The sequence below is a fragment of the Chionomys nivalis genome, chromosome 3, assembly GCF_950005125.1.
Source record: "Chionomys nivalis chromosome 3, mChiNiv1.1, whole genome shotgun sequence".
Taxonomy (NCBI): Eukaryota; Metazoa; Chordata; class Mammalia; order Rodentia; family Cricetidae; genus Chionomys; species Chionomys nivalis.
In genome coordinates this window covers 95343537-95357945 of record NC_080088.1, presented here as the reverse complement: position 1 = coordinate 95357945, position 14409 = coordinate 95343537, and the positions used below count along the sequence as shown (strand labels likewise).

Below are 14409 nucleotides of genomic sequence, written 5' to 3'. Positions count from 1 at the left end.
TCTATCTCTTGTAATCTGTTGGTGGTACTTGTCTCTGTAGTTCCTGTTCGTTTATTCAAATTTTCCATCTCCATCCTTCCCTCGGTTTGTGTTTTCTTTATTACTTCCACTTCGTTCTTCAAGTCTTGAACCGTTTCCCTTACCTGTTTAATTACTTTTTCTTGTTTCTCTTGGTTTTCTTGGGTATCTTTGAGAGATTTATTCATTTCCTCTACCTTTTTGTTTGTAATCTCTAATTGGTTGTGGCAGTTTTTCACCTCCTGTTTAAGGTCCTCTATTATTTTCATAAAATTCACTTTTGAGTCGAATTCTTCTAATTCTTCTGTATTAGGGTTTAGACTTCTCATTTCGGGATTCCTGGATCGTGGTGATGTCACGTTGCCTTTCAAGTTGTTGGGGGAATTCTTGCATTGGCGCCTGCCCATCTTTTCCTTCAAATGGAGCCAGGAGAGGCCTGATGTCTTGGACCAGTCTTTGCTGTGACTAACTCTCTAGGTGTATCTCCTCAGTGTAGGGGCAGGAACCGTTCCCTTCCAGGTGAACTCCTCAACACCAAAACATGGATGCGTGGTATTCCAATGACCCGTCCCGATGAAACTTCTCGGCACCTACACAGGAACTCCTGGATGCCCCAATGAGCCAGGGACTAATGGAAGTAGGGCGCAGGCAGAGCAGGTCCAGCAGATCACAGCAGAGACTGCAGCCCCCTAGTTTGTGTATTTTTAGGAATTTGTATATCCTAGCTTAACTTTGTGATTCAAGCAATTCTTATAATCTTCAAATTACCAATAGAATAACTTATTATGCCCTTGTATTTTTAATTCCCCCTAAAACTTCCACTATGCACACTAGTAATTTGAGTGATCACTCTATTTCTAGAACGATACCAGCTAGCAGTTAACTATTTCTAAGGATATTTTTGAAGAAGCAACTTTTGCTTTTGCTGATTTCCCTTCTGTCTTTTTTTAAATTTTATTAGTTCCCACTTTGGTCTTAACATCACCGGTCTTAACCTATTCTGGCCAAAGTATGTTTTTCTCTCTTAATGGTACTTTTCATAAAGTGTTGCCATTTAAGATCAGGTTTTTTCAACACTCAAATTTTCTTCTAGGTGCTGTTTTGTCTCCATCTTCATCATAAGGGTTTTCTTTATTGGTAGTACTATTATTAGTGTTGATGTTGTTATTATTTGTGTACCTGTATAAGTAGAGGTGCATTGTGAACATTTGCGGGCAAGATGTGGGACTCAGGTATCTCTATCTACCATGGGTTCCAGGAAACAACTTAGTCAGGTTCCACAGTAAAGGGTTTTGCCTAGTTGTCTCACAAGTCCCTAACATTGTTTATACCATGCCTTTTCTCTCTTTTCATTCTGACACAATTTGGAATTGTTCTTGACCTTTTGGTTATGGAAGAGTGTGGTGATGATCAATTTATACAGTACTTTCCCAACTTTTCTTCTATTGTCGATTCCTGATTTCTAACTTAAAACACATTCTCTGTGTGTGTGTCTATGTCTGCCTACCTTTATCTGCCTACCTGCCTGTCTCTCTGTGTCTACATGTACACACCACATCCACACTCTTACATACAGGTAGGTCATAAAAAATTATATGTCATTGCTCATTCCTTCCACCTTGTGAGAAACAGGTACTCACTGGCTTGGAACTTCACCAAGTAGGCTGGGCTAACTGGCTGTTGAGATTCCAGGAATTCATTGTCTCCACCTCTCCTGCTGCCATTGTTGAGACACTGCACTTGGCTCTTAGCCTGGGTTCTGGGAAGTGAACACAGATTTTCACACTTGCAAAGCAAGCATTTTACCAACTGAGCCATCACTCCAGTCTTGAAAGTTCTTTCTTGAGCACTGAACTGAAGCCTGATCTATTCAAAAAGACCTTAATCCAATATGTCAAGAGTGAGAGGTCAAGGAATTTAACCCTGAATCATTGAGCAGGCACCATTGATATCACCTCTATGTCAGTGCTCTTTCCCAGCTGGTGGTCTGGAACCTGAGAAAAGGGCAAGGCTTGGTTGAGGTTCTACTAACTTTGATGTTCTGAGTGTCAAAATAAACGTAATCGTTCCTGGTAGACTGTGTATTTTCACCATGGTTTCTCCTTTCTCTCCCCTCTAGTACTCTTTCCATTCCTTATCCCAGTATACAATGCACTCAAAATGACCATATTTTCAAATGATGTCATAAGCTTTTTTAAAACTTCTGTAGAAAATATGAAAGAGAATCGCATGCGAGATAAAGAAAAGGTAATTATTGATCATATGACACTGTTCATTTATTGATAAAATGTTAAGGCATTTGTTTGTACAGATATGTTCCACATAATTTTAAATATTAGACTAGGTTAAGAACAGAGGAATTTTTATATTTTGAAAAAAAATGAAGCATTGGGAATAGAAATTTAAAATAAGTCAAGAAAAAAGCATTTAGAATCAAATAATACATATTATGACTAATTTGCCATTAAATTAATATTTTTGAGATGAGAAATTCACATGCCAGGAAAACTTTCTTGCATTTGTGAGGTTATGAATTAGTTAAAGGGATTATGAAAAACTTTAAGGATATAACTCAAAAAATTAAAGTTTGTAATTTCCTTGGTGCTGAGGATAAAACTCAGGACCATATGCATGTGGCAAACACATCGTTCTTGAACAATGGCCCAAGGTGTCCTGGGTATCCAATTCAACCCTACTATAGAGCTACATGTTGGGAACAGAATTTGTCACTTTGGTGTTGGATCAGGAGATCCCATTATTAATGGCTCGTTTCTTCAAGGATTAATGTCTTCTGTCATCTTAGTTCACACCAGGAGGGAAAGATGAGCAAACATCTAAAAATTATAACTCACATATATTCCAGCCACCTTCCTGCTGGTCATATAAGGGTCAAGAATAACAAAGACCAGAGCTGCTGGACACACAGCCAGAGTTCACACAAAAAAAGCATTCTGCTCTCCAAAGCTGATATGTGGACATATGTCTTACCACTGGATCTAGACTCTAGTGAGATTTCTGGTCTGAAATAAATATTTTTTTTCAGAAGCTTAGCTAGTTCTGCACTTGTGACCCTCTCTGACCACACAACTGACTTTGCACCTTCCAAAACTACTTTCTTTCAGCAAAGATTAGATTTTCTTCAGCTGATGATCAACTCCCAGAATTCCAAAGACAAAGAGTCTTATCACGGTAAGCAAAGATGGTATCTACTGATGTGGTACCACAAAGACAGGTATTTGTTCTGGAAATAGGCAAGGGGTTACCCAGGCAGATGAATATGTCTGCAAAATACAGAATAACATGTTTGTGGATATTATATATTCAGCCAGAATAACTTTCTAAAAGCACAGGATTGTTACTGTATTCAAAGCCTGAACGGCAGCCATGCATATGCAGTTTAGAACTGGAGGTCATCAGTGGTCTCTGCATCTCATGCAACAGAACCAATACCATCTAGGCCTAGTCTAGACTCACTGAGTCAAAAGTCCTGCCTGGAGATTTGTATCTAGACATGGAGCAAAAGGAACAGCCCCACATTGGTGATGGTCATTGGAAACCTTGGTTTATAGCCACACTTTGATTTCCTGTGTAGTTGATAAGGAACAGGTGGAGAAAGCCTTGGGACTAAATACACATCCCACTACTCTTAGTAGTTTTTCACCTACTCATTTTCTCATCATGGATTGCTTTTGAGGAACCACTGCAGTGATAGTTGGAGAATGATGGCTTTCTAATTCCATCCTATCTTATGCAGCTAGGAGTCCCATTTTAAGGGAGAGACAGCTATCTGCCATTTTGTTTCATTGTTTTCTTTTTTTCTCTCTTTCTTGCCACATTCCTTCTTTTGTTTCTTCTTTCCCCATTCTCTTCCTTCTCTTATCTTCCAACTTCTTCTTCTCCTTCTCCTTCTTCTTCTTCTTTTGTTTCTTCTGCTGCTGCTTCTTTCTCTCTCTCTCTCCCCAACATAATCATAATCATACATCAATCCTGTTCCCTTCCCATCATTTACACTGAAACACAAATTCAGTGACATTTGTCCAGTGTATAAGCCCTTGCTTATGAGCTCCTACTTCCTTTTTAAACTAATTAAATATTGATCCATTAAAATTAAACAGCTTTGTATTTCTGCTTGGCTACTATAGAGAGAGCAAAGTTATGAGTTTTTGCACCTCTACTTTTATGCACTGGTAATTTTCCTGTTGCTGTGAGAATCATAAATCTAAAGGAGAGAGAGTCTAGTTTGACTTGTTGTTCAAGCTGGTAGTTCATTCATTTTTGGAGACTTACAACACATGGGATTAGGCATGGTCACAGGAACAGCATAGAGTGACCAGAAAGTGTAGTCAGGCTACCAAACCTCAAAGTCCCATCCCAGCAACCCAGTTCCTGCAAGGAAGCTACAGCCTTTTTCACAAGCATCATCACCATCTGGAGACCAAGTGTCCAGACAAATGAGATTGAGCAGACAAATGACATTGAGAGGGCACTTGACATTCAAACCAAAACAATAACATAAGCTTCATGTTCACTAGGACAAAGAATCTGACTGGCCATCTTCCCACTGAGAACACCACAGACATCATAGTTAGCAAACAAGAGCTCCATAAACTCTGCAAACATTTATTTTCCACTGTTTATTTATCATTTTTGAATTTGCAATGTCAGCAGGTTGTTTGTTTCTAAAGGACCCACTCCACCTCTTGCTCAATGCCTAACTGTTTAGCGCTTAACTGAGCTGAGCTACTATGCAGATTAAAACCCAAGAGGAAGAGCAGCTGTTTTCAGGAGCAGTGTGGTCCTGAGCTAAAGCATAGAGCAGAGTGAGGAGGGGGAATACAAAGCAGATGATATTCAGCCGTGATTGAATAAGCATTGCTAACCTTATTTTATGGACACGTGTTTTGTGTGTTCCACGCTCAATGCTCCTTCCTCTGGCGTTTTTTTTTTCTCCAGCTACACTAGTTCATTGTTTAGAATAAAGTCAGTCACCACCTCTATAGCTTCTTAATTAGCATAACTTCTATTATCAACCATTTGGGAAGACTAGTAATTCTAGTTTCTCAAGGAAGATTGTTCACGAAAACATCACAAGGCATCAAAGTTGTTATTTTGGTTTGAGAAATGTAAGCTTGCTTGGAGACTTTGTATTTAATTTTCACTAACTGCTATGAGTCTGCTGACTACGCTTTGAGAATTTTTAATACCGTTGACATGGATTACCTAAAGTGTATTTAGTTCACAGATCTATTAATGTTCCATACACTCAAGCCTATGTATTGAATGCTCATTCAAAGTGCTTAAAGCTATATTTTACCAAGAATAATTTCATGTTTTCTAAGGAAAAATGCTATTCCCTATTTTATTTATAAAAATAGATTTCTTGGGAATGGCTAGATGGGTCAGTAGTTAAGAACACTTGCTACACAGGCACAAGAACTTGAATTTTAATCCCCAGCAGCTACATAAAAAGCCAGGTATGGTTAAACATGTGTCCCCATGCATTTGAAGGAAGAAACAGAGGGAACATTAAACTCTGACTAGCCAGTACAGCTGACAATGAAAGCTTCCATGTCAGTAAAAGACCCTATTACAAGGAAATAACAAAGAAAATGACAGAATAGGACATCCATAAAATCACAGTGGCGTAAGAATGTGAACAATGACTAGTCAAATGTCTAGACAGTTCTACTGACGTCTGTGAGACATCCTGCTCTTGCCCCAACACCATCAAGTACATATACAAATACACCACATACACAAACCACACTCATATACATGCACACATACCACACTCACATATACTCACACACATACACGACTCATACACACTCACATACAGTCATATACACACTACTAATGTACTCTCACATGCACATTCACAAACACATGCACACCTCATGTACCGTTCATTCATGCACACATAAAAAATTTTAATTAAGCAGAATTAAAGTTTAAATGTGCCATACTTATCTGTCTGTAAAGAAGTACTAGAAATTTTTTATTCTTACAAAGAGAGGAAACAAATTGAGGAAAACATGTAGATGTTTTCTATAATCATAACCAGTCATCCAGAGGTGTGCTAAAGACACTGCCATACTAAGTAGACATGCTTTCTCCGTAGATTGCAAAAGTATGGTGCTGTTAAGGGTGTTGGTATGAGGAGCAGATAGACAAGAGAAACACAGACCTTAGGGAAACTATGTTAAAATGACTTTTCCATTTTATCCCCTTGTCAGGGAATTAAAAATAAATATGACCCTGAATTTTTTTTCATGTTCTCAGTAGAGATTTGTAATTTTTCTTTGGGTTGCTCCTCATCTAAACCATGATTTATTCTCACCTTCTTAACCCAAAATGTATGTCCTAAACTGATGAGATGACTCAGTAGATAAAGGCACTTTCTGCCAAGCCCAAAGACCTGAGTTCAAACCCCAAGACACAAATGGTACAAAAATAGAATTCACTCTTGCAAGTTTTCCTCTAACTTTTTTTAAACACATATTTTGGCTTGCTAGACTCTGCACACACATCAATCAATCAATGTAAAAATAAATGAAATAAAATGTTTTCCCTTTTCCTCCAGGTTTATCTGATCTGGAGATTGTGGCCCAGTCTATTTTCTTTATTTTTGCTGGCTATGAGACCACCAGCAGTGCTCTTTCCTTTGCTATGTATTTGCTTGCCACTCACCCTGATGTCCAGAAGAAACTGCAGGATAAAATTGATGTGGCTCTACCCAATAAGGTGAGGATGTGGAACCTGGAATGGGTAATCTGGCTCTTTTCACATTTGGTGAGAATCTTTGCACACGGCGATAAGCATTGATTCTTTTTCCAGTTCTATTTAAGAAAGATCTGAAGAGATGAGTGAATGGGAAACAGACATTAGATACTGCTTTTAGGATTGTAACACCTTTATAGATGAATGTTGGTACATCTTGTTTCATTATCTGTCATTAAAAGCTACCAAGAGACAACCACAAAATCACAGCGGCATGAAAGTGTGAGCATTGGTTGCTCAGGTGTCAGGGTTGTCCGCTCTGCTGATGTCGTGGAGTGTGTTGTTGTCTGCTCACACTGTTGTCTGACTGTGACTGGCCTTGGCTGGGCTGGGCTGAGCTGGGCAGACTGATTTAATTCTGCCTCACACATCTCTCTCCACTCATAGGTGGCCTGAGTCAAACTCTTAACCCTACATTATGATCTGTCCAAAAGTCCTATAAAGTAATAGTCACATGTTACCCACATTGGTCTTTACAAATCTACCAAAACTGAGAGGCTGTGGGATATGAGGATATGTAGTCTGCGGAATGGGCTGTCTGGTTTGTCATTCCCTTCAGAGCTCACAGGAAGCCCTGAAGGAACAGCCAGAAGGCTGGACCAGCAACAGAGAATAGGACTAAGTAATTGATCCTGTTCTCATTGTGATTTTTACCATGGTCAGAATTGAGCATTTTGATAGCAATGGCTTTATCTGTCTTTTGTTGTATTTAGTATAGAATAGACTGTTAATACCTCCTTAGATCACTTACTGTTTTTGTTTTTGCTTTTTGCTGTACAACAATGTTGCATGCTTTTATTTAATTTTAGACTATTTTTAATTGAAAAGAATTGCATCACTTTTCCTCCTGCCCTTTTCTTTCTCAAGCCTCTCCCATGTCTCTCCCATGCCCTAATTCTCAAGTTGATAATCCCTTTTTGATTACTATTGTTGCATAAATATATACACATGTTTTTATGTATGTACACATACACACAATCTGCTGAGCTCATTTTTGTTGTTTGTGTATATATGTTATATATGTAAATACTCTGCATTTGACAACCAATAAGAGGGTTCATCCCTGAGAAAGGCTAATTCTTCCTCCTCCAAAAGTTATTAGCTGCCTCAAGTTCTTTGCCTAGGAGTGGAACCATGTGAAATCATCTCCATCCATTCACAAGTCCATTTATATTGCCACTGTTCTGGTCTTGTTTATGCATACATTTCTAGGAAAGACTGTATCACAGTAAACTTCCTCTTACAAGCTTTCTACCAACCTCATATTCTCCATGTTCCCTGACTTGTAAGTGCAGGAGCTGTAGTATAGATGTATCTATGATTCATTGATCTCTGTATTGTGTCCAGTTTCCTACAATGATCTCCATTTGATGTAAAGAGGGGCTTCTTTGATGAGCTGTAGTAGCTATGAAAATTTATCTTTCAGCCATTTTAGATTCCTCTGTTGAGAATTCTCTGTTTAGGTCTGTACTCCATTTATTTTATTGGATTATTTGTTCTTTTGATGACCAATTTCTTGACTTCTTTGTATATTTTGAAGATCAGACCTCTGTCTGATGTAGGGTTAGTGAAGATCTTTTCCCATTCCCATTCTGTAGGCTATCATTTTGTCTTGTTGACCATTTCCTTTGCTTTACAGAAGCTTTTCAGTTTCAGGAAGTCCCATTTATTAACTATTGATCTCAGTGTCTGCGCTGCCAGGGTTATATTTAGAAAGTGGTCTCCTGTGCCAATGTGTTCAAGTGTACTTCCCGCTTTCTCTTCTATAAGGTCCGGTGTGACTGGCTTTATGTTGAGGTCTTTGATCCATTTGGACTTGAGTTTTGTGCATGGTGATAGATATGGGTCTATTCTCATTCTTCTGCATTTTGATATTCAGTTATGCCAGCACCATTTGTTAAATATGCTTTCTTTTTTCAATTTGATATTTTTGCTTCTTTGTCAAAGAACAGATGTTCAAAGTTGTGTGGATTAATATCTGGGTCATCGATTGACTCTCATCTGTATTTTATAGAATTTCACATATATATGTGACCTCTCTGCGGAAAGATAACACTAACTGTGGCATGTTGTTGTTGAGTATAATTGTCATAATCTATTAGTAATGGTTCCTGACATAAAGAAAATGTATTACATGGTAATGCGGAGGATTCAAGACCCTGTGTTTGGGATTATCCTAAAGGATTGCTTCTCAATGGATTATTGAACAGGTTGAAGAACATGAGTTATTAAAATGCCAGGTGGTGATGGTACACACATGTAATCCTGGCACTCAGGAGGCAAAGGCACAGGGATTTCCGTGAGTCCAAACCCAGCCTGGTCTACAGAGATAGTTCCAGAACAGTTACACAGAGAAACCCTATCTTGAAAAAGAAATACTTTGTAAATGGTAAAGTTTTTTTTATCAATAGCAGTTATTCTATGGAACTTCAAACACTTCAGCAATACTCAATAAATGAAAATTAATTCAAAATATTAATTCATTAATCTCTCTCCCTCCTCCTCTTCCCTTCATGCTCCCTTTCCTTTCATCCAGGCACCTGCTACATATGACGCCCTGGTCCAGATGGAGTATCTGGACATGGTCGTGAATGAAACTCTTAGATTGTATCCAGTTGGTGGGAGACTTGAGAGGATCTGTAAGACAGATGTTGAAATCAATGGGGTGCTCATTCCCAAAGGGACTGTGGTGATAGTACCAACATTTGCTCTTCACAAAGACCCAAAATGCTGGCCAGAGCCTGAGGAGTTCCGCCCTGAAAGGTACAAAGACCCTGGAAAGAGAAACTATCCAAGACTGGACTAACTGAAGCATGATTTGTTGTCTCTTGGTGTTAAAGATATCCTTGTAGAAAAAACAATCTGTCTGTCTGTGTCTCTGTATCTCTACTTGCTTGTTTTTCTGCCTATGTAAATTTTCAAGTATATCATCTGCCATTATTTCCTCAGCACGATCTTATGTTTTATAATATACTTTTCATTCATCTCAGGCTTTCTTTGCCATTCCCATTAGCTGTCCCCATCACCTTTAGAGAGCATCTGCATCTCCCACCTGACCAGACACGACCTCCTGGATCTTCTATTATGGCTGCAATGGTGTCACTGTGGGCCTGGAGTCCCTCCTCCATCATGCTTACAGCAGCCCTTCAGAAGAGAGTGGAGCCCATGGGGTCTTACACTCCTGTCTCTAGCTGTCAGCCTAGCCAGCTCCCTTATACTTAGTGACTCTTCTAAGGCAAAGTCCCCTGCTCGTCTAGAAACCTCCTTCATTGGAGATGCCTCAAGCAGAATCTTCTGGAAATTTTGGAGTCAAAGTCAGCCTTCAGTCATAGTTTTAAATCTAAAAATACTAGTTTCTTGATCTCCTGTTTGGTAACCAAAGCAGAGAATAGAAGTCTTAGCACTGAGGCTAAAAATCAAAGGAGTTGTGATCCAGATATGTACTGAGATGGATTTTCTGCTGTCAGAATACATGCCTTAGTGGTTGTGGCTTGCCTGCTGCCACCATAATATTTACGGAGGGTTTCAAGAGGGGTTGACACATTCCAGATGACATATATTCCCTTCAGTCTCAGCAATTCTACCTCCTGTAGTATTGAGACTATAAAAGCATGAATCATTGATTATATTTATGATGAATTTTTAACAGTGAAGCAAATAACGCATGCCTACTTTGTATATGAAATACTCCAAACACTGATAAAAATCCAAATATTAATGTAAGTCTACTAGAGAGAATGGTTGACAAGTGCCGAAGAGTAATAGATAAAAATTATATGTACAGCATTCTAAATGGATCTCTATGTGCCCAGCAACCATTCATCCATGTCAACTGCTCCACACACATCATCCACAACTCTCTCTCAGCTGTCACGTAGAAAATGTGTGTGTATGTATGTATGTATAACATACAATCCATAAATACTCGAGAATCTCTTTCAAAATATATGTTACAGTTTGAAATACATAACCACATAACAATTATCACCCTTCTAAAATCATTATTATTCTCTTAAATATTTAAAAAATGTCAAATTTAAATAAAATGTATCTTCTCAAGGACAATATAATGCCCAAGGACACATATAAAGAAAAACATTGATGGTATCACACTGAAGTGGCTTTGTATATTTTCTAAGATATCTGATTTAAATACTCAATAAAGAAGGAAGGGAAGTAGGAAGAAGCAGAAGAATGGGGAAGAAACAGAAGCAGAACAAGAAAAGAAGGGATGGGAGGATGGGAGGGATAGAAAAGAAAGAGAGAGAAAAAAGAAAAGAGATACAGGGAGGTAGGGGAAAGGATGGAAGAAACAGAGAAGGAAATGAATGAAGGGAAGGAGAGTCGAGGAAGAAAGAAGGGAGCTAGGAAGAAGAAAGACTTGGAAATAGTCAAAGAAAGAATTGAGCAGAAAGGAAAGAATTACACAAGGCAAAGGGAAAACAAACTTCCAATAACATACTTCCAGTTGTGGTATCCTCTGAACCCAATGAGCATGTGGCCAGAAGAAGTGGTACTTGAGGCAAGAACATGCTTTCCTTCAATTGGCCTCATTTTTTTTTATGTCAGATTATGAACATGTCACTGGGCTAAATGCACTTTACTTGTTTAAGGATAAATTTTCTTAAACTGGGTGTGGTGGCACATGCAAGACAGAGGCAGGTAGATCTCTGAGTTCAAGGCCAGCCTGGTCTATATAGAGAGTTTCAAACCAGCCAAGACTACACAGTGAGACCTTATCTCAAAAATAAATAACAAATGTTCTTTTGAACATCTTTGATGTCATCTCAGAATGACTATAAGCTTTTCCATGGTAAAGAGAGAGGGAGAGTCCTGTAGCCTAAAATTTCTGCAATATATCTCATACTCCAATGCCTAGGAAACATCATGAAAGACAGGGAGGACAGACTGTAGTGGCTAGAAGGTGGGGAGGTGTGCAATACACTGTCTCTTGGACAAGACATGGACATTGCCATTGTAGACACACAGCATCTGTGACTTCCCATAAAAAGAAAAAAAACTTGTGTGTGTATTCGGATAGTACACCACACACACACGCACATGCACACTCACACGCAAACACCCACTCACACACACACGAGCACACACTCAAAGACACACAAAGAGGCATAAAAGTAGGAGGTGACTAGTAGAGAAGAATGGAATGGAAGCAATGAAATCACAGCGTATTGTATACAACTAAGAACTGTCAAAAATTAACTTTTAAAAAGGCCCCAAGCAGAATTTCCACAAACAGCCCAGGCAAGTAGCATCCTGCCTACTAAGGCTGTGTGTATGTGTAAGAGATATCAAACAAGGAACTGCTATGAATTTTATGCTTTGTTAACTTGTCTTCATCTACTCCTGTGGGACCAGGTTCAGCAAGAAAAACCAGGACAGCATCGATCCTTACACATACCAGCCCTTTGGGAGTGGACCCAGGAACTGCCTTGGCATGAGGTTTGCTCTCATGAGCATAAAAATCGCTCTTGTCAGAGTCCTACAGAACTTCTCCTTCCAGCCTTGTGAGGAAACTCAGGTCAGCGTGCTTTCCCAATAAGTCACATACAGTTTGGTTTTCTTAATTTGGACCATCTATATGCAGAGAAGAATATGCTGGCTCATTTTTTAATCTACTCTATGAGCCAAGTAACTTCTTTTGTGATGTCTGTTGAGGTTTGGGGCTTCTGGATTCAGGGGTGGGGGACTGTATCTTATGCAGAGGCTGAGGAGTGGTTCATTCAGGAGAATGCCTGAATTATAAGCATGAAGGCCTGATATTTATCTGCAAACCCCAAATATTTAAAAATTTTGCCTTCTAAGAAATGACAACTAAAGAAAGGAAAAATAGCTTTCATATGCATGTAAAGAGTATTTATCCTTGATGAATCTCTTCCTTGCTTCTGTGCTTGGTGACCCTTCATTGCTTGGCTCTTACTGTGTTTGTTTAACTCTTGCAGATCCCTCTAAAACTAAGAAAAGGAGGATTTTTTCAAACAGAAAAACCCATCATTCTAAGGGCTGTATCAAGAGATGGAACCCTAAGTGGAGCTTGACATAAAGTCCATTATGAGACTGCATCCCATAACTCCAGATGCCAGCTGATTCTGTGAGAAAAATGCAGAAATCAAGATGACATTAGTTGTCTTCATGTATGGGCATTCATCAAATTGCCCATCTCCTCTAGCCACGAAAGTTCAAAAATCACTCGCTTCCCAAAATAGAGAAAATCAAGAACATTTGTATGTGTGTGAGAGTGTGGTTATTTTTTGTTTGTTTCATTTTTGGATTGCATTGGCTAGTTGGTTGTCTTTAAAACAATGTCATATAAAAAAAAAACAGTGTCATATGTATCCCAGGCTGGGCGCAAAATCACTATATAGCAATGGATATCTGAGAATCCCTGATATCACCTCCCAAGTACTGAGTTATCATCCTAAACTACCATACCCAGCTAAACTGTCACCTCACAGAACGATGGACAGTTCTATTCATTAGATACCAATGCTGATTTATTTTGATATTTTTGCAGTCGAGATATATGGAGTGAGGACATGGCTGTGTGAACAAAGCCCCTAATATGCAAGCAATAACATCAGCAACAGTATTTCTAGAGCCCCCTGCAAAAGTGGAACTGAAATAGAATTATCTACATCAGTAGTTTTGCCAAGATTACCCTTCTGCCTGCCATGTTTATCTGTCTTACTTAAGGTTTCAATTGCTGTGACAAAGCACCATGACCAAACTGCAACTTGGGGTAGGAAGTGATTTATTTATCTCACAGCTTTCTATCTACCATTCAGAGAAGTCAGAACAGGAATACAAGGCAGGAATCTGGAGGCAGGAAATGAAGAAGAGGCCATGGAAGAACACTGTTTACTTTCTTGTTCTTCATTGCTTGCTCAGCCTGCTTTCTAAAACAATGCAGGACCATCTTCCCAGAGGTAGTGAAACTCACAGTGGGCTGGGCCCTCCCACATTGCTCATTAAGAAAATGCACTACAGACTTGCCTTTAGGCCAATCCTTCACAGCAGTTTTCTCCATTAAGATTCTTTCTTCCCAGATGACCCTAGTTTATGTCAAGTTGACATAGAAAACTAGCCAGCATAACACCCTAAATCCATCATCCTTTGTAGACAGAAGTTGCTTGTTTGTTTCTTGACTGCCAAGACTAGAAATAAACATACAGAAACCATATTAATTGCAATACCATTTGGTCAACAGCTTAAGCATATTTCTAGCTAGCTCATGCATCTTAAATTAACCCATTTCCATTATATCATATTTTACCACTAGGCTCCTGGTGGCACCAGATGTAAGAGAATACAAATAAAATAGTCGCACACTGGCTCAGAATTGGATATAATATAGCTTCATTATTTAGAGGAGACTCACAGAGCACAGTCCTCTGCAAGAGCAGAAGACATGAATCAAATCCATCAGCCAGGCGAGAGAGGAGAGAGAGTGCTTGCAAGCATTATGGCTGCATTTATAGTATAAGAGATCACACACAAGTGGGCTAGTGTCTTAAAGGCTATTGGCTGAAAGAGTTCCCACAGCAATCCTTTGATTTTCTTTCTATAAAATCTCAAACCCCAGAAGTTGAGGAG

At 39.0% G+C, this 14409-nt stretch overlaps 1 protein-coding gene across 1 annotated transcript in view; it reads left to right on the top strand.

Moving 5' to 3' along the window:
• The window catches only part of LOC130870758 (cytochrome P450 3A13-like), a 33435-nt gene extending 20405 nt beyond the window's left edge, over positions 1–13030 (top strand). Inside the window, exons 8-13 of the mRNA XM_057763538.1 lie at positions 2138–2265; positions 3141–3207; positions 6602–6762; positions 9335–9561; positions 12175–12337; positions 12759–13030. Coding sequence (XP_057619521.1) covers positions 2138–2265; positions 3141–3207; positions 6602–6762; positions 9335–9561; positions 12175–12337; positions 12759–12854 — 842 coding nt within the window. The 3' untranslated portion in view covers positions 12855–13030. The remainder of the gene's footprint in view (positions 1–2137; positions 2266–3140; positions 3208–6601; positions 6763–9334; positions 9562–12174; positions 12338–12758) is intronic.
• Positions 13031–14409: the final 1379 nt, after the last annotated feature.